Genomic DNA, 22891 nt, shown 5'->3' with positions numbered 1-22891 from the left:
CGAGACGGGGATGGGAGGCGTCGGGTGGGGATCTCGGGCCCAGTGAGTTAGTGCGCCTGACTACCCGGGATCCTGCTGAACAAGTCCCTCTTGTAGCTCGATGGGTCGAACCGCCATCGCCGTCGGGGAGAGGGGGGACGGCACTGGTTCTGCAGCGTGAGCCTGGATCCGGTCCCGTGTTTGATAGGACCCACGCCGCAATGAACACACCAGTGAGGGAGGGCGAGTCGATCGAGGGGTTCCGTTCCATGGGGAATCGACTCTATCAAGTGTTCAAGTGCTCAAGTCAAAGCTTGTGGCCTGTATGCAGGGCGGCCTCCGCCCGAAGCCCTGCCGCCTCGCCGCCCCCTGCCAGCCTTGCCGCCGCCCTCCACCCCTCCGCCTCCTGCCCAGGCCTGCTGCCACTCGCCTGATCGCGCGGACGTCTACCGCGAGATCTACCGCGTGCTCAAGCCGGGCGGCTGCTTCGTCTCGTACGAGTGGTGCGAGGCCGAGAGAGAGAGAGAGAGGCCGAGAGAGAGAGAGAGAGAGAGAGAGTCCCGAGACCCGCGGGTGCGCGCAGAGGCGGTCCAGATCGACGACCGCCTCCTCCTCCTCCTCCTCCGCAGGTGCCTGACCAAGAAGCACCGCGACGGCGACGCGCAGCACATGCTCTCCAAGAAGCTGATCGAGGAGGGGGACGGGCTGCCCGACATGATGTCGACGACGCACTGCGACGACTCGCTCGTCAAGGTTGGCGTCCAGATCGTCGAGACGCCTCCCCTCTCCTCCCCTTCCACCCCCCTCTTCCTCCCCCCCACCAAGGTTGGCTTCCAGGTCGTCGAGACGCGAGACGCGGCGCTCGACCCGAACCCGGGCGGCGAGGCGTGGTACGTCATCCTCACGCCCTCCTTCTTCAACCTCTTCCGGCTGCAGTTCACCGCCATCGGCGCGCCGCCTCGCGCCCACGTCTTCCTCGAGCCTCGCGCCTTCGCTCTGGACCCCCCCCCCCCCGCGCGGCAGGCACATTCTTCATCAACGTCTTCATGACGTGCCTCGAGGCGCTCCGCCTCGCGCCCGCCGGCTCGGGCAAGGCGCGCCCCTCACCCCCTCGTCGGCATGCCCCTCGCCTCGCCGGCACGCTCCTCACCCCGCCCGGACCGCAGGTGCGCGAGATGCTGCGGCAGGGGCAGCTCGGCCTCGTCATGGGCGGCGAGATGGGCACCTTCACTCCCATGTACTACATCCACGCCAAGAAGGCCTAGAGAGAGACAGACGGAGAGAGCGAGCGAGAGAGTCAGGTCGCGTATTGCTGCGGCACGCGCGTCCGCGTAACAGCGGAGCGTGTGCTTGCACGCCGTCGATCATGCACATAGAGGCATAGAGCACTTGTTTCCGTGTGAGTGGTACGAGACGTTGGGACATCGACATGGGGATTTAGGGTGGCCCGGCATCGCCGTGGTTTTCGTTCGCCATTTTACATGTACGTACTTCTGTCTGCCTACCTGCTACCGGCGTACTGTATTGGTCCGTACATTATTGACTACCATGTACCAACCCAAACCATTGGTTACCAAGACGTAAGAGCAACTCCGCGGAGAGAGCCAGACCGGCGGGAGTCGAGAGAGAGATATAGAATTAGAAACAACTGTCAACTCTCTCGTCTTGTATAGTGTGGGGAGACCGAGCAGCGAGCTCCGAGGCCGGCCCGCAGTGGCCACTGGCACTGCCGCAGCAGGGCGTACAGGGTACAGGCACGAGTCAGCGTGCGCTCACATGCAAAATGGGGCCCACGACGTACATGGCTCTGACTGAGAGCACAATTCCCCCAACCCCTCCATCGCGCTAAAATTCGCTGTCGTCGCTGTCCAAGACAAACGCCTCTACCCGGTCCACGCCGGGCGAGCCGGGCGGCGAGTCTGCGCTCAGTGCGACGTCCGCGAGGCGGGACTCGCGCGCGGCGGCGGCGCGGCGCGCAAGGAGCGTCGCCTTTGGCGGCGTGTCGATCGAACAATCGCTGTCCGACTCGATGACGCTTGGCTGCAGCTCGAGGGCGGGCGGGCGGCGGCGCTCCTCGGCGTGCGGCGGAGGGGGCGGAGGGGGCGGAGGGGGCGGAGGGGGCGGAGGGGGTGGTGGTGGTGCTGCTGCTGTGGCGGGAGCCGGCTCTGAGGAGGCCGGAGGCTTAGCGCGGGCGCCTCCGGCCAGAGCGGCCAGCGGGCGCCCCGCGGGCGAGGCCGCCTCTGCTGCACGAGGCGCCTCGGCCGACGGCCCGCCGCCTGCCGCGAGCTTGATCGAGCCCTTGGACGGCACGCGCGGCATCGTGCGGTGCAAGTCCGGCGCGGAGGCGCGGCGGGGCGTGAGCGGGAAACCACTCTTGAGCTTGGCGGTGACGAGAGCCGCCAGCCGCTGCTCCACCCTTTGCCGCTCGGCGGCGCACTCCTGCTTCGAAAAGACGGACTGCTGCTCGGCGTCGCGCCGCTTGGCCTCGATGAGCCGCTCGAGCTCGAGCTCCGTGAAGGGCACCTAATCTTAGGCAGGCCTCGGTCAGTCTCCGATCACATCGAAGAGCTCGACGCCGTTCAAGCGCACCTTGGAGGCCGCGTCCCACTCCTCGAGCTCCTGCGCCAGCTGGGCAAACGTCTCTCCCCTCTCCTCCTCCCACTCGGCCTTGGAGTGCTCGAAGCCGCAATTGGACGGCAGCAGCGTGCCGGGCTCGTGGCTGGGGGGGTCGTCCGCGTAGCGGTCGACGCGCGCAAGCTCGCGCGCTGCCCTGCGGCGCTCCGCAGCCGCGGCCTGCGCAGTGACCTTCACGTCCCCAGCCCCAGCCCGCTCCGCCGCCGACTCCAGCCGCCGCGCCTCCGCCTCCGCCTCCAAGCGCCGCGCCTCAACCTCCGCCGCTCGCCGCTGCGCCTCAAGCTCCGTTGCCTGTCGCTGCGCCGCCTCCAGCCCAAGACCTCGCCGCAGCGAAGCACCGCGGCTCACGGCCTGCACGCGGGTCGCCGCCTGCTCGCGTGCGAGTGCCTCCAGACGCCGCCTCGTCTCCGCCTCCGCCGCCGCACGTTGCGCTGCCGCCTCAGCCGCCGCCCGCTCCGCCTCCTCCTCTTCCGCCAGCTGCGCAACCTCCGCCTCCAGACGCCGTGCCTCCTCTGCCTCGGCCTCCAAGCGCTCTGCCTCCGCCCTCGCCTCCTCCGCCCTCGCCGCCTCGGCCTCCGCCTCCAAGCGCGCCTCCTCCTCTGCCGCCTCCGCTTGCCGCTGCTCCAGCTCGACGCTCCTCGCACGGCGCAGCGAGACGCCGCGGCTCACCGCCTGCACGCGGGTAGCAGCGCTCGCCTCCACTCGCGCCCTCTCCGCCGTCGCCTTGGCCGCCTCAGCTGCCGCCGCCTCTGCCCTTGCTGCCTCGGCCGCCTCCAAGCGCCGCGCCTCCTCCGCTGCCACCCGCGCCTCCTCCGCCCTCGCCTCCTCCGCCCTCGCCGCCTCCGCCCTCGCCGCCTCCGCCCTCGCCGCCTCGGCCTCCGCCTCCAAGCGCGCCTCCTCCTCTGCCGCCTCCGCTTGCCGCTGCTCCAGCTCGACGCTCTTCGCACGGCGCAGCGAGACGCCGCGGCTCACCGCCTGCACGCGGGTAGCAGCGCTCGCCTCCACTCGCGCCCTCTCCGCCGTCGCCTTGGCCGCCTCAGCTGCCGCCGCCGCCCCTGCCCTTGCTGCCTCGGCCGCCTCCAAGCGCCGCGCCTCCTCCGCTGCCACCCGCGCCGCCTCCGCCCTCGCCTCCTCCACCCTCGCCGCCTCCGCCCTCGCCGCCTCCGCCCTCGCCGCCTCCGCCCTCGCCGCCTCGGCCTCCGCCTCCAAGCGCGCCTCCTCCTCTGCCGCCTCCGCTTGCCGCTGCTCCAGCTCGACGCTCCTCGCACGGCGCAGCGAGACGCCGCGGCTCACCGCCTGCACGCGGGTAGCAGCGCTCGCCTCCACTCGCGCCCTCTCCGCCGTCGCCTTGGCCGCCTCAGCTGCCGCCGCCTCAGCTGCTGCAGCCTCCGCCCTTGCCCTCTCGGCCGCCACTACCCGGAGCCGCTGCTCAGACTCCACGTCCACATCCTTGCGGGGGCCGGTCACGCCAAGCGCAAGAGAGCGGGAGGTCGCTCGCTCCGGCGTCCGACTGGTGGCCACATCCACACTCTTCACGGCCGGCTGCACCACCTGAGCGGCGGCCCTCTCATCCGCCCTCTCGGCCGCCGCTGCGGCGCCCTCCCGCGCCGCCTTCTCGGCCGCCACCGTGGCCACCTCCTCCGCGACTTGCCGCGCCGCTCCCTTGGCCGCCTCGAGCTCGCGGCGCAGCTCCTCGATCCGCTCCAGCATCGCCGCGCTCGCCCGCTGGCTCTCTCGCTCCTGCTGCTGCATCGCCGCGCGCAGCGCCGTCACGTCCGCCGCGGTGCGCGCCTCCTGCGCCGGAGAGAGAGTGTGTGAGAGCGAGAGAGAGAGGAGGGGGAGGGGGAGCCGCGGGCGAAGCTCTCCTGCACCGCCAAGTGCTGCTCCGACGCAACTCTGGCCGGGGCCGCCGCGGTGGCAGCGGCCTGGCCGGTGGCCCCCGCCGACGCGGCGGCCGGCCCACGCAGCTCTCCGATCCGCGAGTAGAGCTCCGCCACGGTCGCCTCGTGCGCTCGCTGCCGCTCGGCGGCGGCGGCGGCGGCGGCCAGCTGCAGGCGCGGGGCGGGAGGGCGAGCGCTGGGCAAGCGAGGGCGTCGGCGGCAAGAGTCCGCGGGAGAGCGTCTTGGCGGTGCCCAGCCGAGGTTTAAGCAGCCATGTGCGAGAGGGGGGGGGGGGGGGGCGGGGGCGAGGGTGCGTGGCGAGCGGGTGTGTGGCGAGGGCATGGTGGCGGTGGCGGCCACCTGCTGCCTCTCCAGATCGGACCGCAACGCCGTCACCTCCGCCGTCGCGGCGCCCACCCGCTCGTCGGCGGCGCGCTCCGCCGTCGCCGCCATGTGCGCGCGCTGCTCGACGAGCCGCGAGTCGACGAGCTGCTCGACCTGGTGGAGCGGGACCGTCGGCTCGTCGTCCTCCTCGAGGCCTCCGAGCCGGCTGCCTCCTGCGGGACGCGTCGTGGACGGGCGTGGAGGTGGCTGCCCCTCCCCCTCCCCCGAGGCTGCCGAGCTGCTGCTGCCTGCCCCCCTCGGCCGCGAGAGCTCCTCGAAGGCGTGCTGCGTGCTCGCCGCGCGGCGATGCTCCTCCATCACCTCGCGCATCGCCTCGATCGCCTCGCGCGCGTCGCACGCAGCCCTGGCCGCCGCCTCCTGCACGGCGCGCGCCTCCTCCTCGTGCTCTCGCCGCAATCTCTCGGCCGCCTCCACCTTCGCCTCGATCGCGCGCCGGGAGGCGGCAGCCTCCTCCGCCGCCACCGCCGCCGCCTCGGCGACCCGCGCGGCGGCGGCCTCGTCCGCAGCCTGCCGCACCTGCAGAGTGAAGCACTAGCAGAGTGAAGCACCAGCAGAGTGAAGCACCAGCACGTGAGACAACTGGCCCAATGGCTTCCGCGACCCGGCCGCACACTCGGCCTCTACACCACGCCTGCACCCCGGCTGCACCCCGGCTGCACCTCGGCTGCACCTCGGCTGCACCTGGCTGCACCCCGGCTGCACCTCGGCTGCACCTCGGCTGCACCTCGGCTGCACCTCGGCTGCCCTCACTATTCGCGGCTGAATCTCGGCCGCACCTGCTCGACCTGCGAGCGAAGGCTCTCGTCCAGCTGGCGCGCCAAGCCGCTCACCTGCGACCGCCGGGCCATCTCGGGTCCTCTCGGGTCCTCTCGGGTGTCCCCGGGAGCGAGCTCACCTGCGACTCTGCAAATGCACCCGCGGCGCTGGCCGACTCCCTCGCCGCCGCAGCCTCCCTCCCGACGACCCCGACCTCCTCCGCCGTCGCGCGGAGCTCGCTGTCGAGCCTCGCGGCGAGGGCCGCAAGCCGCGCCTGCAGAAGCACGGATCGGGGACGCGTCATCGAGGCCGTGTCACAGGGAGACCGGGCGCAACTGCGGGGGCGTCGAAGGTCGCACCTCAGCGGCAGCAGCCGCAGCGGGATCAGAGACCAACCCGCCGCTCGATCCGGGAAGGGCGGCGGTGGCGGCGGCGGCGGCGGCGGCGGCGGCGGCGGCGGCGGACGCGCCCGCCGCGTGCGCCTCAAGCGGCGGGACCACCACCGGCGGGGCGGCCGCGGCCACGAAGCCTCCGGCCGCGCAGCCGCCCCCGGCCGGCGCCATCGCTGCTGCGAGCTCGGCAGAGAGGCGCTCGGCGAGGCGGGGTGAGGCGGCGCCCGCCCCGTGGGCAGCCGCGCAAACCTCCCCCGCCGCCGCCTCCGGCTCCGGCTGCGCCATCGCCTGCCCAAAGTGAGCCTCGTGCCGCCGCCGGTAGTGCGCCGCGAGGTAGTCAGCCGACGAAAAGAGCTTGAAGCAGATGTGGCACTGCGCCGGGCCGGACGCGCCGGGCGGCGGCTCCTCCGCGGCGTGCGAGCCCGGGAACGGCACTGGCGCCGCGCCCTTGAGCCGCGCCTCCAGCGCGCCCGCGTAGTGCGCCTGCTTGTGGGGTGAGCTGTGAAACGTGCTTGATCTGAGAGGGCGGCCAGTCTTGATCCGAAGACTATCCTGCTCGAGCAGCTGCGACGATGTGACCTGCGCAGCGTGCTCGAGCTCCATCCCGCGGCTGTAGAGCGTCTGCTGGACGTGAAGTAGGTACTCGACCAGCATCTGCATCAGACGGAAGAGCTGAGTCGAGCCGGCGCCGCCGAGCCGGCGCAGCTCGCCCTCCGATAGCTTGGAGCTCAGGACGGCGTCCAGCTGCTCCTCGAGCGCATCGATGTCGACCGTGCGGGCGACCCGCTCGAGGTCGAGCGTGGAGACCCGCCGCAGGTCGACCCGAGCCCCTCGGGCGGGGCGGGAGAACATGTGGTCTCGGGAGAGCGGGGCCGGTGGCGGTGGCGGTTGCTCTGCTTGGTCTCGGGAGAGCCCTGCCAACGGCAGGCGAGCCGTGTTTCTTTTTTCACCAAGCCTCGCCGGAGTTCCCCTGCTAGCCCATGAGGAGAGCGTCCATAGACACCTCACTAGACCCCACATACGGTCTCGTCTGTGCCTAGCAGGCCGGTGAGATTGCTAGAGGTGGAGCAAGCTGCTCTAGCCTCACACACATGTCACTTCCTGTCGTCTGTTGTTTGAGTTGTGCCCTTGTTTGTGCCCTTGGCACCGTGGAGTGCTGGGGGGGGCGACAGGGAGGATGTGGCCCTGAGTTATGTGTACGCCGACTCAGGGTGTGTGGCAGCCAGCTGGCTGTGTGTCTTGTGAGCCTGTTTGTGTCTGTGTGTCGCTCGTGCGTGTCGTCATCATCTGTCCAGCGTCCACCCATACCGCGTTGGTGTCCAGTCCGAGCCTGGCTGTTCTTCACCTTTCTACCTACCTACCTACCTTCCCCTGGCGAGTAGAGGCACACGCACGCTCTCTCGAGGTTTCTTGGAGCAGAGCCCCGGCGAGTCCTCGAAAGAACCAATGGGTCCCTCGAGAGGGGTACCCTGGGTGGGCGGGGCCTCTACTCGCCAGGGAGTTCCCCAAGCGCCCTAACTGACGTGACCGTTACATGGCGCAAAGTTTCTTCTTTCTCGCGGCAAAGGCTCTCTCTCGGCGACCGCCCCAGTCGCGCCGGCGGCGATCGCTGACCGCGAGACGTGCGACTGCGCGTCCATTTTTTTGGTTCGTCCGGCGGCCGCTGCCTCCCATGTTGCCACTACGCGCGTCGCTTGCCTGCCGGCGGCTCCCGCGCCGCCTCTCGGCACCTCCGCTCGAGGCCTTCAACACCTCGCGCCGCCTCTCGACGCTCTCTGCTGATCACACGCCGGCGCCCGAGTTTGACCTGGCCGCCATCCGGTCCGAGCTGGCGGTGGAGCACGAGCACTCGGCGGGCAGCGAGTGCCGGTGGGACGACGCGTCGGCACCGTGGCACTGGCTCGATCGCGAGATGTCTAGCAACATGGCGGGCGAGACCGGCGCCGTCTGCATCTACGACGGCGCCGCGGCGGCCCTGTCGCTCCGAGGCACCGCATCCGCCGAGACGCTGCGTTTCGTTGATGAGCACCGGGCGGCAGAGAGGCGGCACCTCGAGCTGATCGAGTGCCTCCTCCCTCCACACAAGCACACGCGGCTGCTGCCGATGTGGCGTGCGGCAGGCTTTGCCCTCGGGTTTGCTCCCGCGCTCGTCTCGGACCGCGCGCTCTTCAAGACGGTCGAGGCAGTCGAGACGTTTGTCGAAGAGCACTACGGCGAGCAGATCGGGCCGCTGAAGGTGCACGGCCGCTGCCCGCAGCTGGTGGCGCTGCTCGAGCACTGCTGCGCCGACGAGGCGCGCGCCGGAAATGAGCGCTACGTAGAGCGCGAGGACAACGACCTCTGATCGTCCCGCCCTGCCCTCCTCCAGGTGCATCACAAGGAGGATGCCGCCCGGCGAGCCGGCGCGCACGAGTCTCTGCTCGAGCGTGCGTGGATGGCGGTGGTGCGATTCGGGAGCGCGGTGGCGGCCGAGGCGGCGAGGCGTGTGTGACTTTACTTACATCTCAAACGAGTGTCATAGTGTGTGTGTCGTGGAGTCGCGAGGGTGTCGTGTGTCGTGGAGTCGTGAGGGTGGCCCACCGAGGCCGTGTATGGCTGACTCGACCCTGAGCGGAGGCGGGGGCAAGAGACTTCAGGTCTTCTAAAACGCTGTGCCCGGGCGGTCGGGGGTTGCGCGCGCGCGATTAGTTTGAGTTCGTGCGGCGGAGTCACAGAGCCACCCCTGCTCCTACCACCCCATCACACCCGCGTCACGCCTCGCTCCCGACAGTGGGCAGCCCACCCACGGGCATCGGCGGGCGCACGAAGACCTCCACGCCGCGAGGCACCCACACGGCGAGGGTCGCCTCGAGCGCCCCCTGCTGCAGGGTCGGCAGGCATCCGACCGAGACCCACCCCAGCCCCGAGATTGCGAGGTCGGCCGCCTGCTCGCACGGCGTGAGGCGCAGCCGGGCCGTCCGCGCCAGCTGCAGCTCCCCCAGCTCCGCCGCCGAAGCGGCGTCCTGCGGAGGGGTCCACTCGATGCCCGCCCTCGCCGCGTGCGCCTCGGCCGCCTCGGCCGTCGGGCACTCGTGCAGCCTCAGCCGCGAGCCGCCGGTGCAAAAGGTGAGCCGCAGCGCGGGCGGCGCGGAGACGACGTCGATGCGCGCGAGACCGCCCCAGAAGAAGGAGGTGCCTGCCAAGCCACTCGTCGGTGTGCCCACGCTGCCCACGCTGCCCACCGACAGCCGAGGAGGGGCCGCCCTCCGCCGCCGTCGGCGCGATCTCAAATCTCGGCGTGATCTCGGCTAGCTCTCGCCCTCCGCCGCAGCCTCGCGGGGCGTGTACGGCCTCATCCGCCCGCGCGGCATCGTCATCGCCAGCTCGGCGGGCAGGAGGCGGGCAGACATGCGGTGGTGCAGGTGCACGCCTGCACGTGCCGCGGCCGTGTCAGCTAGGGTAGGGGAGGGGAGGGAGGCGGAGATGGAGGAGCGGGGGAGGGAGGGGGTTGCGCGCGCCGGGCGTGTCGTAGAGCTGCGACCCGCCGCTAAAGCAGTCGATCGGGAGGAGGGAGAGGGTGGTGCCCGGCGTCGACGCGGAGAGCGGGAGGTGGCGCGGCGTGGCGGGCGAGACGAGCGGCAGCAGGCCTGCGGCGGGCGAGGCGAGAGGCGCGGGAGGGTGAGGAGCGCCATAGGGGGCGGCTGTCGCCTCGACGCGGCCAGAGCTGTTTGCGAGCTCGCGTGGGAGCGGTGGCTCAGTGTCCGCGCGGCAAGAGCACGGCGCAATCGAGCGCCGGCGTGGCTGCCTCCGAAGGCTGGCAGCCTCCGAAGGCACACCGAGAGCTGTGAGGCCGAGGCAGGCGTGCCGAGGCAGGCGTGCGGCATCTAGGGCCGGGGGTGCTCTGGAGGAAGGCCGACTTGCCGACGTTGGCGGCGCCTGGCGGCAGAGGTCCGCTCAGTGCGCTGGCGGGGCTGCGATCTCGGCTCGATCTCGGCTGCGATCTCGGCTCGATCTCGGCTCGATCTCGGCTCGATCTCGCGCCGAGAAGGAAGAGGTCCCTGCCGCGCCGCTCGGCGAGGAGTGCGCGGGCCGCCGCCTGCCGGAGGGAGGGGTGAGGCCGCGCAAGCCAAGGAGGGCAGGGTCGCTCGCGTGCGGGTCGTGGCGGCAGGCTGTGTGGCGGCGGCCGGCTGGTGTGTCTCTGTCGGCTGGTGCGTCGCCGTCCGCCCGTCTCTGCGCGCGGGCCTGCAGCCCGTCGCCCGACTTAGACGAGACGAGGTGCACGTCGACGACGCCGCCGATCTTGCGCGCCGCGCCGCTGAGCCAGTCCGCCACCCGCTCAGGCTCCGTACCGCGCGGCAGCAGGTCGAGCTTCGTGCCTAGGGGAAGGCTCCGGAGGGGTTCCGGGAAGGTTCGAGCCGCGGCAGCGGCGGGCATGTCTCCTCGCGCCGATCAGCAAGATCGGGTTTCCGCCCACGAGCTCGCGCACGCGCGGGAGCAGCGTGCCTGCAGGCGATGGCGGAGGCGCAGGGCGTGGGGAGCATCCAAGCGGCACCGCGGCCTCCAAGTGAGCACTGCAGTCAGAGCTCCGCATCTACCAGCGTGTGCCAGCCACGTCTGTCAAGTCGACGAGGAGAGCGATGAGGGCAGGCCGCTCGCGCAGCGGGAGGAGGACGCCGCGCAGCGCCTCGGGTGTCGTGATCCCTCTCCCCTCCTCGCCGACCGCCGCGCCCGACGGCCGCTTGAGCCGACCCTCGACAACGGCTGGCAGGATCTCGCCCGAGCTCAGGCGGCGGCACCGGTCGCAGAGCGACTCGCGGAGCTGGCGGCGCTTGCGCTTCATCTTGTACCGCTCTGGCTCCATGTAGCCGGGCGAACCAGCCACGTCGGCCTGCAGCTCTGCGCCGCAGCCGTAGCAGGCGACGCGGTTCCGGGGCACGAGCGCCTCTGCCGCGACCGGAGGCGCGCACCGCCGCGCCAGCGGCGCGGGGCGACGAAGGCCGAGCGGAGGCAGGGCGAGGAGCAGGGGCAGGAGAATCATGAACGGCGGCGGAGCGGGGCCCGAGTCCTGGTGGATGAACTGTCACTGTGCGATTTCGCGGCCCGGGCGGTGCTTGAGCTTGTAGAGCTTGTGCCAGCTTGAGCTTGTGCCCTGGACGCGCGTCGAGGGTAAGAATTTTTACCGGCGGTCGCACGAGGGTAAGAAAGTTTGGCGCCTCAGTACCGAGAGAGAGAGAGAGAGAGAGAGACAGTCTCTCTCTCTCTCTTGTCTCTCTCTCTCTCTCTCTCTCTCTCGCCTCAGTACCGTACCCCACACAGCACACTGGCACGACAGTGGCGCGAACTGGCGCGGACTGGTACACACACCGGCACACTTCGAGTGAAAGAATTCAAAGAAACGAGCAAGCTGTCACGACACTAGGCCCGGGCCTAGCGCGCACTGGCACTAACACTCTAACACAGGTAACCCGTGAAAACTACAAAATAATGTTCTAGTAAAGTTAACAGACGAGCACTTGCGATGCGCCCCACCGGTTCGGAATAAACCACAATGTTCGGAATAACCGAAAAAAGAAAAGAACGCGCCGGACGGCGGCGGGCACTTCGGCCGCAGTCGCACGCCACACCCACCGACGCTATACGCGCCCGCCCCCCTCAACCATGCTGGACGAGCTTGCGCGCCGCGTCGCGGTCGACCGCAGGGCCTCGGCGCGTGATCTTGCGCGCACCATCCAACAAGCCGACCAGCCGCCGGATGCGAGCGTTGCCACGTCCGTTGCCGCACCCGTCGAGGCCTCCAACGCAGACCGGCCGCTCCACAAGCATCGCGGCTATCGACAGATGCAAGAGGCCGTGGAGATGGGCTCTGCCCCGTCTTGCCCTCCCACAGCGTCCTCTGCTGAGATGAGTGCTGCTGAGATGAGGCGCTCTGTACCGCTCTTTTGCTGCGTCTGCGCCTTCCTGTTCCTGGCGGGCGTCTCGTTCACGCTGGTGGCCCACCGGATATACACGGCGGCCACCCCTGGCCCAAGAGCGGTCACGCCGCTGCCGCTGCCTGCCCCGCTTCTGCACCCATCGGCCCCACCGCCGCTGCCGCCGCTGCTGTCGCCGGCACCTCCACCCTCCTCGCCCCCACCGACCCCGCCACCGCCGCCGCCTCCACCGCCGCCTCCGCCTCCGCCTCCGCCGCCCGCCTGCCATCACGACGCCAGCAAGTGCTCCAGCGTCGGCAACGACTGCTGCGCCCCTCTAATCTTCAACGAGGCTGCCACCTGCAGGGACGGCTTCTCACCAAAGCGGGTGCAGGAGCGGTGCGGCGACAACTGGGAGGGAACATACCAGTGCTGCCAGCCAAACTACGACGTGCGCTTCGACGGCTGGACGCACCCCAGGTACCACACAGTCACGCAAGCCGGGGGAGGCCGCTTCTGCGTGGATCACTATTGCGCCAACTGGTGCTGCACAAGGGAGTGCCGGCTCGCACCCGGGGCAACCAAGCACGTGGTCTTTGCGCACATCGAGAAGTCGGGCGGCTCTTCGATCGAGTGCGCCTCGCAGGGCTGGGAGGCGCAGGGCTTCTGGACCAACATGGGCCACACCAGCGTCGGCGCCGTGACCGGCTGCGCCGCGAAATGCAACGTCCCCGTCGCGATTGTCGTGACGGTGCGAGAGCCGTACAAGTACTGGCAGTCCGTCTTCAGCTACTCGTGGATCGGGGACGCCGCCTTCCTCACGTGGTGGCTGGGCAAGTACGGCGGGATGGGTACGGAGCAACGGCGCGCAGGCCCGCTCCGCAGCTTCCTCCACTTTATGCGCTGGGTGGAGGCGACCGGCTGTTGCGCGTGGGATGGGCCTCGGGTCCAGTCCCCCGACCGCTGGCCAATCAGCCAGTCGGGGCGGCTGCACCGCGCGTGTGGCGATCCGTGCCGATACGACCGGTTGCTGCACACCGAGACGCTCACCGACGACTGGATTGCCATGGTGACCGACTTTGGCTTGCCGCGCGTGGCGTTGCCACGGCTCAACGAGGCGGTCGGCGGGCGCACCGTGACGCCGCCGAACATGACACTCACCGACGAGATCGTCGCCATCATCAACCGGGTGGACGCGCCGATGTTTAGCGAGTTTGGCTACCAGAAGAGGTAGAGGCGGTAGAGGCGTGATGCCTGGGCGTTCTCGCTCCTGGGTCGAGAGCCGAGGGGGGGGGGGGGGGGGGGGCACCCGAACGCTTCAGGTGTGTTGAAAAACAAAGAAAGGGATGAGTGAGTGAGTATTCTTGATACGAAACCACGACGACACACACCAGTCGACTCGCATCGGTTGCCTCCATGAACGGCGGAGCTATTCTCGCGTCCACACCACACCTGGCTCCAACATGGACACGCCCATAGCTGGGGACACTACTAGGTCACGCATGGCATCAGAAGTTTTATCTCTGGGCCCCGAAAGGCATCTCTAGCAGCGTCGTTACGCATGCACCCTCCCCTCCTGGGTGCACACACACACACACAGAAAGGGATGATGCGAAAAGAAAGAAAGAAAGAAAACAGAGAACCCAAGGGAGGGATGGTGGGAGGACGGCACGCCGCCACCACACAGGGATTTTAAGGAGAGGTGTGTGGTGCGCTATCCGTCGCCCACCCTAGGGAGTCTGCCTCTTCCTATCTCTCTTCGCAGTCTCTCGCCGATTCTCGCTGCAACCTTCATGCCACCTCGCGGTCGTCCCACCCTCGTCGTTCTCTCCCTTGTCACTTCCTCCTCTGTCGCGTTGTTCTCTTCTGCCTCGTCCTGCGACGCCGCCACCGGATGATGCGACGACGGAGCACTTGGTGGCACGATTTCTTCAATCTTCGGCCCCGGGGGCGCGAGCTGTTCCAGCTGTTGAGCGGAGGAGAGCTCTGCCACTGGCACTGGGGCAGGCGCCGCTGTTAGCTGTGGTTGCCTCTCGACATTGGCCGAAAAAAAATGGCCGCGCTCACAGCCTCCGCGCTGCTGCTCGCCGTGGTGCACCCGTCCCGCGTCTCTCGCAGCCACGTCGAGCACCCTCGCTCCGTCTGCAGGCGCTGCCGAAGGCCGGCGCGTCAGCACTGCGTCTGTGCTGAGCTGCCTCCGGCCCCGATCGCGGTCCAGACGCGTGTGTTGATCCTGCAGCACCCCCGCGAGTCAAGAAAGGCAATGTGTTCCGTGCCGCTCATACCGCTATGCCTGCGCGAAGCTGAGGTCGTGCAGGCGCCGATGCCGTTTGAGGCGGGAAGCTGCTTCACGGCCGAGGGCCTCGAGCCGCTGCAGCGATCGATCCGCGAGGGGTACGAGCCGCTGCTGCTTTTTCCGGGCGAGGGAGCGGTGCCGTTGGACGCGGCCGCTGGCTGGCCACAGCCTCGTGCCTCGTCAAAGCAGAGCTCCGCCACACGGAGGAGTCGGGAGAGGCGGCGCAAGCTGCTTGTGCTGATCGACGGCACGTGGAGCCAGGCGCGGGCGATGATGCGCCACTCCCCCAGCCTCGCCGCGGCGTGCACGCTCGTCATGTTTGAGCGCCCCGCGCAGCCAATCATCGCCGCGGTGAGGCGCGAGCCTGAGCGGCACTGCGTCTCCACCCTCGAGGCGTGCGCGAGGGCCCTGCGGCTGGTCGAGCCCACATCGGCGGCGGAGGAGGCGGCCGCCGCCATGGAGCGGGGCTTGCGCGCCTTGGTAGGAAGGCAGCTGGCAGCCGCGGAGGCGGACAGGCGGCCGCGCTACTGGCGGCGGGCGGAGCAGCCGACGGCGGAGACGGCGGCCGGGGCGGCGGCGGGGCCGACTCCCGGCGTCGGCGGAGGGGGCTGCAGACAGGGCGGCGCGTCGTGCGACACCGAGCCGCGGCGGTCGCCCGGAGACGAGTCGAGGTCAGCGAGGTTTGCGGAGGGCTGGACGGATGGAGGCTGGACGGAGGTCTCCATCCGCACCGGCGCACCCGTCGGTGGCTCGTCGCCTCGCTCCGCGGCAGCAGCCCTCTCCCGCGGCGACTCGGTCCTCCTGCTGCCTGGCGTCGGAGCTCCGGCCGAGTGCGAGGCCGTGGTGAGGGCATGCGCGGCGTCGCTCCACGGCGGTCAGAGCCTGGTGCGGCTGCCCAGCATCGCGGCCGCCCAGCTCGCCTCTTCCTCCGAGCTGGCCTTCGAGTGGGAGCCTGCCGCCGACGCGCCGCTGACGGCGCTGCCCGCGGAGGCGGACGAGCTGTGCGCGCGCATTCTGCGGCGCGCGCTATTTGCGGTGGACCAGGCGCTCGCCCCCGTGTCCGTCTCGCAGTTTGGCACCGCACGCGTCAGCGCGCTGCTCGACGCGGGCGAGCTCGAGTTTGCCGAGCGGGAGCCGGCCGTGAACGTGTACAGCGAGGGCGGCGCTTTCCACCCGCACTGCGACCAGCAGGGCCTGACGGTGCTCGTCCCGCTCTCCGCGGGGCACGGCGGCGGCGGCACGGGGTTCTGGGCTCGCGAGGAGGCGACGGGGCGCGGCGGGGGAGAGGAGGCCGCCGACGGGGAGGAGGAGGGCTGGGAGGAGGAGGAGGAGGAGGTGATGCGGCGGGCGGCGGAGCCGGCGACGGCGGTGCTGCGCCCAGCGAGAGGGACTGCGCTGCTCTTCTCCGGCGACGTGCTGCACGCTGGGCTCCCTGTGCAGCGCGGCTCGCGGGTGGTACTCGTGGCGAGCTTCAGTGGCGTGCGCTTCTGGCCGGACGAGAGGCATCGCCCGGTGGGAGCCCCGACCTACTCGGTCCTGCAGGCGGTGTCGGAAGGAGATGGATAGATAGAGCGGACATAGAGTCAGGAATGAGAGGGGAGAGAGACACATGCACATGCACATGCACATGCGTGTCCATGTGTAATCGGTGTACGGTGAGACGTATTTCTTCAGCGTGCGCCGATGCTCTCGCTAGGTCGACTCGTTCCACGTTCGCGGGCGCACTGGACTGAGTCTTTGTGTACATACATAGTACATTTTCACTCACTTTTCAAAAGTTAGAACATATTATGCGCACAAACACTGCGCGGCAGGTACGCGAGGACCGAGGAGCGAGGTGGCGATACTATCCCCGGGACCCGCAACGCCATCCCCTGCGTGCTGCGCGACAGCTCCTATCTCTGCATGCGTGCCACATACATTCATGCGGCGTGTGCTTAACCTTAAGCACCATGTGCGCATGACAGCATATGGACCCCGCCCCCCCCCCTAGACAAAGTGAGGCAGTGAAGGTGTCTCCCCCCACACACGCTGAGAGTGGTGGGGCAAGGGATGGCCCAGCCTACTGGCGAGCCCTTACAGACGACGAGAGGGCCGGGGAGCCCCACCCGTCCTCCCGCAGAGCCGCGCCCGTTGGCGGAGGGTCGGCGCAAGCGAGGGCCGGAGGGATGGCGACGGCACCTGTGCAGGGTCGGTGGGCATGGAAAGTGCGCGCGTGATGGGGCTGGCCTTGCGGGTTGGAGTGCGGGCTGCGTACGGCCTGCGAGGGTGTGTCGAGGCGGAAGTGGTGGTGGTGGTGGTGGTGGTGTGGGGTGGGTGGGGGGCAAGAGGGCGGCAAGAGGGCAGGGGCGCCTCCGGGCGAGTCGCCGCGGAGGAGGGTGCAGAGCAGCCGCTCCATCACCTACTCACGGCGTAGGTGTGAACGGCGTCTCTTCACAGCGCCCGGCTCGAGCAGCCGCCCCGCCACCGCCGCAGACTTGCTCGCCGAGCTCGCCTCGCCGGCCGCAGCGACGCACTCCTGCGCCTGTGGACTCGGCGAGGACGGGGCCATAGTGGGAGAGGAGGAGGAGGGAGGAGGACAAGGGAGAGGGAGGGGGCGGGAGGCGGAGGGAGAGGGGGCGCCGTCGCGTCGTGCGGCAAGTCGACTGCTACCCCTACCCCTACCCCTACCCCTACCCCTACCCCTACCCCTAACCGTCGCGTCGTGCGGCAAGTCGAGGGCAACTCGCAGCTGCGCGAGCAGCGCGACGGAGCGGCGGAGCGCCTGAGGGCGTGTGGTGAGGCTGAGGGTGTGAGTGCGGGGTGGCGGCACCGCCTCCCTTGCGTCTCGAGCGGCGGGGGTGTGTGCAAGGCACGAGAGCCGCGATCTATGGCGGAGCACCTCGCCGAGCTCGTGGACTCGGCTGAGCACCTGAGGAGGGGAGGGCGGCCGAGATGACACCGAGATCGACCGAGATTGGCCGAGCTTGACCGAGCTTGACCAAAGTGAAGCACCTCGGGGAGAGTGGTCGCCCCGAGCTCTTTGCGCAAGTGCGCCAGCACGTACTCCGCCGCCGCCTACAGGGAGAGAGCCCCAGAGAAGGGTCCCAGAGAAGGGTCCCAGAGGAGGTGCATGGCAGGCTCCTGGAGAGGCGCGCTAGCACACCAACTCCGCCGCCGCCTCCTCTCCATCGCCACGCGACGCAGCGACGCCTAGCCTCGGGTCAAGCCTCAAGCCGCGGGGAGGAGGCGCCGCGGGGAGGTGCCGCGGGGAGGAGGTCAGCTGGAGGAGGTGCCGCGGGGAGGAGGCGCCGCGGGGAGGAGAGGCGGCATGAGGAGAGGCGCGGACGCGAGGAGAGAGGGCGGGAGAGGGTGAGAGAGAGGGAGGAGAGGGAGGAAGCGGAGAGGGAGGAAGGCGGTGGACGAGAGGCGGGCGGTGAGGCGAGGCGAGGCGAGGCGGTGAGGCGAGGTGAGGCGGTGAGGCGAGGTGAGGCGGTGAGGCGAGGCGAGGCGGTGAGGCGTGCACCTGCAGCGATGTCCGCCGCAGCGTCCCCCCCTGCTTCCGACGCGCCGTGCTGCCGGCCCCACTCCTGCGGCGCGCCTCCCTCGAGAGCGGCGGAGGTCGCACGGCCGGCCGGCGGTGCCGAGGCGGCGGAGGCGGAGGCGGAGGAGGCGGAGGCGGAGGCGGAGGCGGCGGCGTGCGGAGCGAAGGCGGAGGCGCCGCTGCCGCTAGGCCGACGCGGCGACGGGGCGCGCCGGACGGGCTGCGCATACCGCGCGCCGCCTCTCGACGCCAGGTCCGCGGCGGCGTGCGGCTGCGCCACCTCGCGCTCCAGCGCCTCGATCCGGCGGCGGCAGAGCTTCAGCTTTGCCTCCGCGTCCACGCGCGCTGCGCGCTGCTCGCGCGCGTTCTCCGCCTGCCGGCGCGAGGCGCGGGCTGGCCACCGCGAGGGCGGCGCAGGGAGCCAGAGGGACCCGCGAGGCGCGGGGCAGGGAAGTGTCTCGGAAGTGTCTCGGAAGTGTCTCAGAAGTGTCTCGGAAGTGGCTCCCGCGCCTGCCGCGCCAGTGCCTCGGCCGAGGGGGCCGCCTGCAGCTGCAGCGTCAGCCGGCTCACCTCGTCGCGCGCGTTGGCCGCCGCCTCTTCGGCCGCCGCGATCCGGTCCTCCGCCTTGGCCGACACAGTCTCGAGCGCCGCCACAAGCCGCGCCTCGCCACCGCCATCCGCAGGCTCGCCGAGGGCGCCTCCCGCGGACACTACCATCAGCCGCTCCAGCCGCTCGACGAGGCCGTCGATGGCGCCGCCGCCGCCACCGACAGCACGCCGCGGAGGCAGCGCCACCGTGGACGTGGCGTCGGAGGGCGAGCCTGGAGCGGCGCACTGCCGCTTACGAGGCGGCCGCCTGTGCAGGCTGTGAGGCTCGTCGATCGCACTGCCGCCCGAGGAGAGGTCGCCGCCCTCGTACTCATTCGCCAGTTCCCGCCACCAGTCGTCGCTCGCCTCGAGCATGGGTTGGGATAGGGACAACCGCCGGCACCCTATAGCGGCAGGGTCGGGGCAGCTGGTTGCTGGGTTCGGGCTCCTTGCCGGTAGGGGGTCTGTGTGTGGAAGATGAATCTCTGTGCTCCAGCCATAGCAGATGGCTGAAATCTCTGTGCTCCAGGCATCGATGGCTGCAATGGCGGGGCTTGCCCAAAATGGCTGCGGTGTGGGCCAGCTCAGCCATGCATGCATCAGGGCTCGCCCCGCCCCCGGGGAGGGCGGTACGGCTGCAGCAGCGCGCTTCCAGCCATCCCTACTAAGGATGGCTGCCATGTGTGTATTGCAGCAATCTGGGCCGTAATTCTTTTTGCAATCCACCGCCTTGCTCCAAGCACCAAAGGCTGCTGTCCTTGCCTGGCTGTTCAGGAGAGAAGGCCTGCCACCAAGGGACTGCTGTCCTTGCCCGCGCAGAGCCCCTCTCCGATGCCGTCGCGGTTCATTGACCTGCACCGCACCGCCACCTTCTCTCCGAAGTGCGGCGGTAGCAACGTGACGAGCAGTGCTGGCCGTGGCGTCGACAGCGGCGGCAGCGGCGCGACCCAGCGCCCGCAAAAGGCGGTGAGCTTCGCGAGCGTGCTGCACGACCGGCCCGGAAAATCCAGCCCGCGCCTCCGGTCCGGCTCCTCTCGCAGCCCGTCGCGCCGACCGACAAATTCAACGTCCAGCGAGGAGGTCACAGAGCGGACGGGCAGAATCGGATGGGAGCAGGAACAGCCCGGCTGCTGTGCCAACCACTGGGCACACTGCTGCTTCTCCCCTTACACCACCGATCCCTTGAAGATCCCTCCGAGGATCGGCGTCGAGCGAATCGAGGCGCTGGGCGAGTCGGCAGAGTCGCTGACCCTCATCAGCGCGATCGTCCTCTCCATCTCGATCGACTGCATCTTGCAGTCGGCCGACGCGGACCTCTCTGCCGCCACCGAGGAGGAGTGGTGGGAGTATCAGAAGAACACATCGGCTGCCCAACTCATCTGCCTACTCTTGGCGTGCTCGGCCAGCGCCTATGCGACCGTCTTTGGGCTGCTGTTCGGGCACTACTCGCGCCTGGTCAAGAGCAAAGACCAGTCGATCTGTGAGCAGGTCCACCTGCCTGCGGAAACAGCCTCGCGGATGCGATTGGCGCTGTCAATGGAGGTGGATTTGTTCACGGCGAGGTTGCACAACATGCGCAACGGGAGCCGCAATTCGATCTGGGCGAGCCTCATCCTCCTCCTCATCGCCGCGGGGCTCAAGGTCATCAAGCAGGTGCAGGTTGAGGGCGAGGATCGGGCCGTGGCGGCCGTCTGTGCTGGCACCGTGGTGTCAACCGTGCTTGCGGTGCTCTACATCATTCACGTCTTTCGCACGACGCCAATCGGGCTTATGATAGCGATAAACGGTAGGAGCGGCTATGATTGACGCGCGCACCTCTCTCGCCTCTTGTGGTTGTGTCCCACGTCATATCCCACGTGTATCCCAGTGTTGTGCTTTGACCTTTGTGTGTTCATTGTGACGTGTCGTGCTGTGATTTAGATACGCTTGAGGGAATTACGTCGGTCGAAGAGGTTGACGCCTGCGACGCGGCCGCGCGCCGTCCCTTGAAGATCCCCCCTCCTCCGACACACCACAAGCGCGACTATTCACACAAGAGAGCTCTCTAAGAGAGAAAGGGAACAGTCGCCGTTAAGCGTTATCATCTATTATTCCAGATGATTTTTTTCTCTGTGCACTGTAGCAACAAATACGTGCACAATCACCATGGCGTTCAAACAGCGTGTTTGGGGACCAGCCAGGCGATCGAACGAGGTCAGGTGCGGACGCAGATTCGAGCGTGCAAGAGTGCAGTAGCCTTCACTCCTCGTCCGAATCCCAATCATCCTCCAGGCTGTCGCCATTCACTGCCGACGCCACCTTTGCTGCTGCTCTCGACCGCTCCGCTTCCTGTTCCTCCTCGTCCTCGTCCTCGTCCTCGTCGTCCCAGTCCTCATCAGCCGCCGTCTTGGTCGTACTGCCCAAGTCGTCCGTGATACCCACGCTCTGGCCTGCTAGCGGATCATTCCGGGCCCATGGCGTCGTCCGCTGTCCCGGTGCGTCCGGAGAAACTGCAGAGCCTCCGCCAGGCGACGCTGCGGGCGGCGGCGGTGGCGGCGCCGATCCCGGTGACCGCGTCCCCAGCAGTGAGGCTGGTGGCGGATCGAGCGCTGGCACGGCGCGCTCGGGCATGGGAACGTGCGACGGGATGGAGTAGTCCTCCGGCTCATCGTCGTCCGAGGAGAGCAGCTCCTCGAGGGGTCGGCTGAATGGGCAGAGGCGGGGGCGTCGTAAGCGGGCAGAATTGAGGGGGGGCGGGGTCAGGCGAGTGTGCCTAGGGCGCAGCGACGAGGAGAGGTCGTTCGCTGCGGGCACCACATGCCGAGAAAGCCCGGCGTCGTCCTCGTCCTCGCTTGCCGAGTCCGCCGGCTCGTCGGCTGCCTTTGCGGCCGGGCTCGCGATCCGCTTAAACATCGACCCGCCGCCAATTGCCCGCCCCTCCCGAGGTGGCGTCTGCAGCTGAGCGTAGTCGTGCTCTTCTCTGCAGGCCGCCTCGCGAGACCCCGGGCGGGAGACCGAAGGGGCCCCCCGTTCGGCCGGCGGCGGTTCCCGCTCCTCCTCCGCCTCGTACTCGGCCTCGCCAGCTGATCGCAAGGCGCGCGATTTTGACCGCGGCGGTGGGCTGCGACCTGGGAGCCGCCCCTCCTCCGCATCGGCGTCGCGCCTGGCCGAGGCGGCCCTCCCCGAGTGCTCTCGAAGCGGGCGAGTCTCGTTCTCGCTATCGCTGCGAGGCCCTCCAGCCCCTCCATCCTCCCCCGCCTCGATGGGGGCCTCCTGCTTCTTGTTCTTCTTCTTCTTCTTCTTGGTGGCAGCGACGGGGCTGCCCGAAGGCTTGTCCTCCCCCTCGAGATCCTCCGCGGCAGAAGTCGCGTCCGCGGCCTCGCGGCTCGTGTGATGGGCGTCGTCACCGGTGGGCTCCTGGCTCTTCTTCGTCGCCGTCTTCTTCTTCTTCTTCTTTGCGGGCGGCCTCGCCTTCTCGGTCTCGGCCGCCGCCGGCCGCAGCGAGCCAGCCTTTTCGGAGCCAGAGTCCGACGCCTGCTTCTCCCACATGTTGAGCGCCTCGCGCGCCGCCTCGAAGGCGGCCCCGCCTAGACTGCTGAGGTCGATCGGCTCCGGGTCCTTGTCCGGTACCACGTAGCCCGCGTTGCCGTCCGCAATGTTGACCGCCACGGCGGCGGCCGCCGGGCCCGAGGCTTGCTTGTCTCTCCAGAGCTGGACGCGTTTCTGCAGGCCCGTGATCCAGAGCCGCTGGTCCTGGCGGTCCTCGGCGGCGAGGACGAGGTGGACGGGCGGGCAAGAGACGACGAAAGGGAAGGAGGCGCCGTGGCACGATTCGAGGTCGGCAGCCTCGATCTGGGAAATCGGCGGCAATGACTGGGTCAGAGGCGGCGGCGAGGGCGTTGGTTGAAGAGAGGTGCGTGGGTTGCAGCGGCGGGACGGGGACGAGTCGTGACGAGTGAGGGGCCGAGGGTGGGTGTGTGCAGGAGCGTCTCTCCAGCGTGGCGGCGTGGCCTTTGTGATGTCGGTCAGCGGGAGGACGACGGAGGGCTTCTTGGTGACGCTCTTCGAGTAGGCGAGGGTGCCGCGCAGATCGTCCACGGTGAAGTAGCGCTGCAGCATCGGGGGCGTCGTCAGAAGACCGGCGCCACCGGGGGACATTGTGCATCCGCTGGCGTGTCAACGGAGCGTCGTGCGGGGCTGGCGGTCGGAGAAAGGCTCCCACCTTGGCCCATTGCGCTGAGACGGTCTTGTCGCGAGAGTGCTTCTTGAGTAGCCAGCCGTGCAGCGATCCCAGCCCCCGCGTCGGAGACAGCGCCTCGGCCTCGGCGGTCTGATTGCCAAGGGCAAAAGGGTGAGAGCCGGAGAGGGTAGGCGGCGCCGCAGTTGTGGCCAGCGGGTGCTTTCACGGTCGGGACCGCGAGACCGCGGAGCCCAAGTCTGGTGCTGGCAGTGGTCGATGGGTGGGCTAGAGCTCGATCTCGGAGCGGCGGGCGGGGACAGCTGCCTGGTCCGCCTCCTTTGACGAGGCGGTGCTCGTGGGCGACGGCTGCGAGGAGGACGAGCAGTCCGCG

The 22891-nt window shown here is 69.3% G+C and overlaps 6 protein-coding genes across 6 annotated transcripts in view; 4 read left to right on the top strand and 2 right to left on the bottom strand.

Moving 5' to 3' along the window:
• The window catches only part of EMIHUDRAFT_432780 (sterol methyltransferase), a 3122-nt gene extending 1591 nt beyond the window's left edge, over nucleotides 1-1531 (top strand). The window contains exons 8-12 of the mRNA XM_005767354.1: nucleotides 394-482; nucleotides 609-732; nucleotides 805-928; nucleotides 1003-1073; nucleotides 1146-1531. Of these exons, the coding sequence (XP_005767411.1) occupies nucleotides 394-482; nucleotides 609-732; nucleotides 805-928; nucleotides 1003-1073; nucleotides 1146-1244 (507 nt within the window). The 3' untranslated portion in view covers nucleotides 1245-1531. The remainder of the gene's footprint in view (nucleotides 1-393; nucleotides 483-608; nucleotides 733-804; nucleotides 929-1002; nucleotides 1074-1145) is intronic.
• Nucleotides 1532-1824: 293 nt separating this feature from the next.
• Nucleotides 1825-6898, bottom strand: EMIHUDRAFT_197689 (hypothetical protein; the record flags this gene model as incomplete). The annotated part of the gene is made up of 7 exons (XM_005767353.1): nucleotides 1825-1898; nucleotides 2229-2463; nucleotides 2539-2698; nucleotides 4876-4991; nucleotides 5869-5928; nucleotides 6296-6400; nucleotides 6482-6898. The coding sequence occupies 7 exons, from the start codon at nucleotides 6896-6898 to the stop codon at nucleotides 1825-1827; spliced, it is 1167 nt and encodes a 388-aa protein (XP_005767410.1).
• An 820-nt stretch (nucleotides 6899-7718) lies between these two features.
• On the top strand, nucleotides 7719-8390 carry EMIHUDRAFT_197688 (hypothetical protein; the record flags this gene model as incomplete). The annotated part of the gene is made up of 1 exon (XM_005767352.1): nucleotides 7719-8390. The coding sequence occupies one exon, from the start codon at nucleotides 7719-7721 to the stop codon at nucleotides 8388-8390; it is 672 nt and encodes a 223-aa protein (XP_005767409.1).
• A 406-nt stretch (nucleotides 8391-8796) lies between these two features.
• Nucleotides 8797-11183, bottom strand: EMIHUDRAFT_448312 (hypothetical protein; the record flags this gene model as incomplete). Its single annotated transcript, XM_005767351.1, has 4 exons — nucleotides 10631-11183; nucleotides 10472-10528; nucleotides 10287-10401; nucleotides 8797-9289 (listed from the first exon to the last, which is right to left on the bottom strand). The coding sequence occupies exons 1-4, from the start codon at nucleotides 11061-11063 to the stop codon at nucleotides 8797-8799; spliced, it is 1098 nt and encodes a 365-aa protein (XP_005767408.1). The 5' UTR covers nucleotides 11064-11183.
• A 2804-nt stretch (nucleotides 11184-13987) lies between these two features.
• On the top strand, nucleotides 13988-15796 carry EMIHUDRAFT_96624 (hypothetical protein; the record flags this gene model as incomplete). The annotated part of the gene is made up of 1 exon (XM_005767350.1): nucleotides 13988-15796. One exon carries the CDS (start codon nucleotides 13988-13990, stop codon nucleotides 15794-15796), a length of 1809 nt encoding a protein of 602 aa, XP_005767407.1.
• A 3272-nt stretch (nucleotides 15797-19068) lies between these two features.
• Nucleotides 19069-20291, top strand: EMIHUDRAFT_432779 (hypothetical protein). The gene has a single exon (XM_005767349.1). The coding sequence runs from the start codon at nucleotides 19173-19175 to the stop codon at nucleotides 20145-20147; it is 975 nt and encodes a 324-aa protein (XP_005767406.1). The 5' UTR covers nucleotides 19069-19172; the 3' UTR covers nucleotides 20148-20291.
• The last annotated feature ends 2600 nt before the right edge of the window (nucleotides 20292-22891 follow it).

Source organism: Emiliania huxleyi (assembly GCF_000372725.1).
Source record: "Emiliania huxleyi CCMP1516 unplaced genomic scaffold EMIHUscaffold_5, whole genome shotgun sequence".
NCBI lineage: Eukaryota > Haptophyta > Isochrysidales > Noelaerhabdaceae > Emiliania > Emiliania huxleyi.
This window is presented reverse-complemented; position numbering and strand designations above follow the sequence as displayed.

Bases quoted from the DNA above. Each gene is read 5' to 3' on its own strand.
- EMIHUDRAFT_432779 (XM_005767349.1), top strand. From the start codon at position 19,173: ATGCCGTCGCGGTTCATTGACCTGCACCGCACCGCCACCTTCTCTCCG.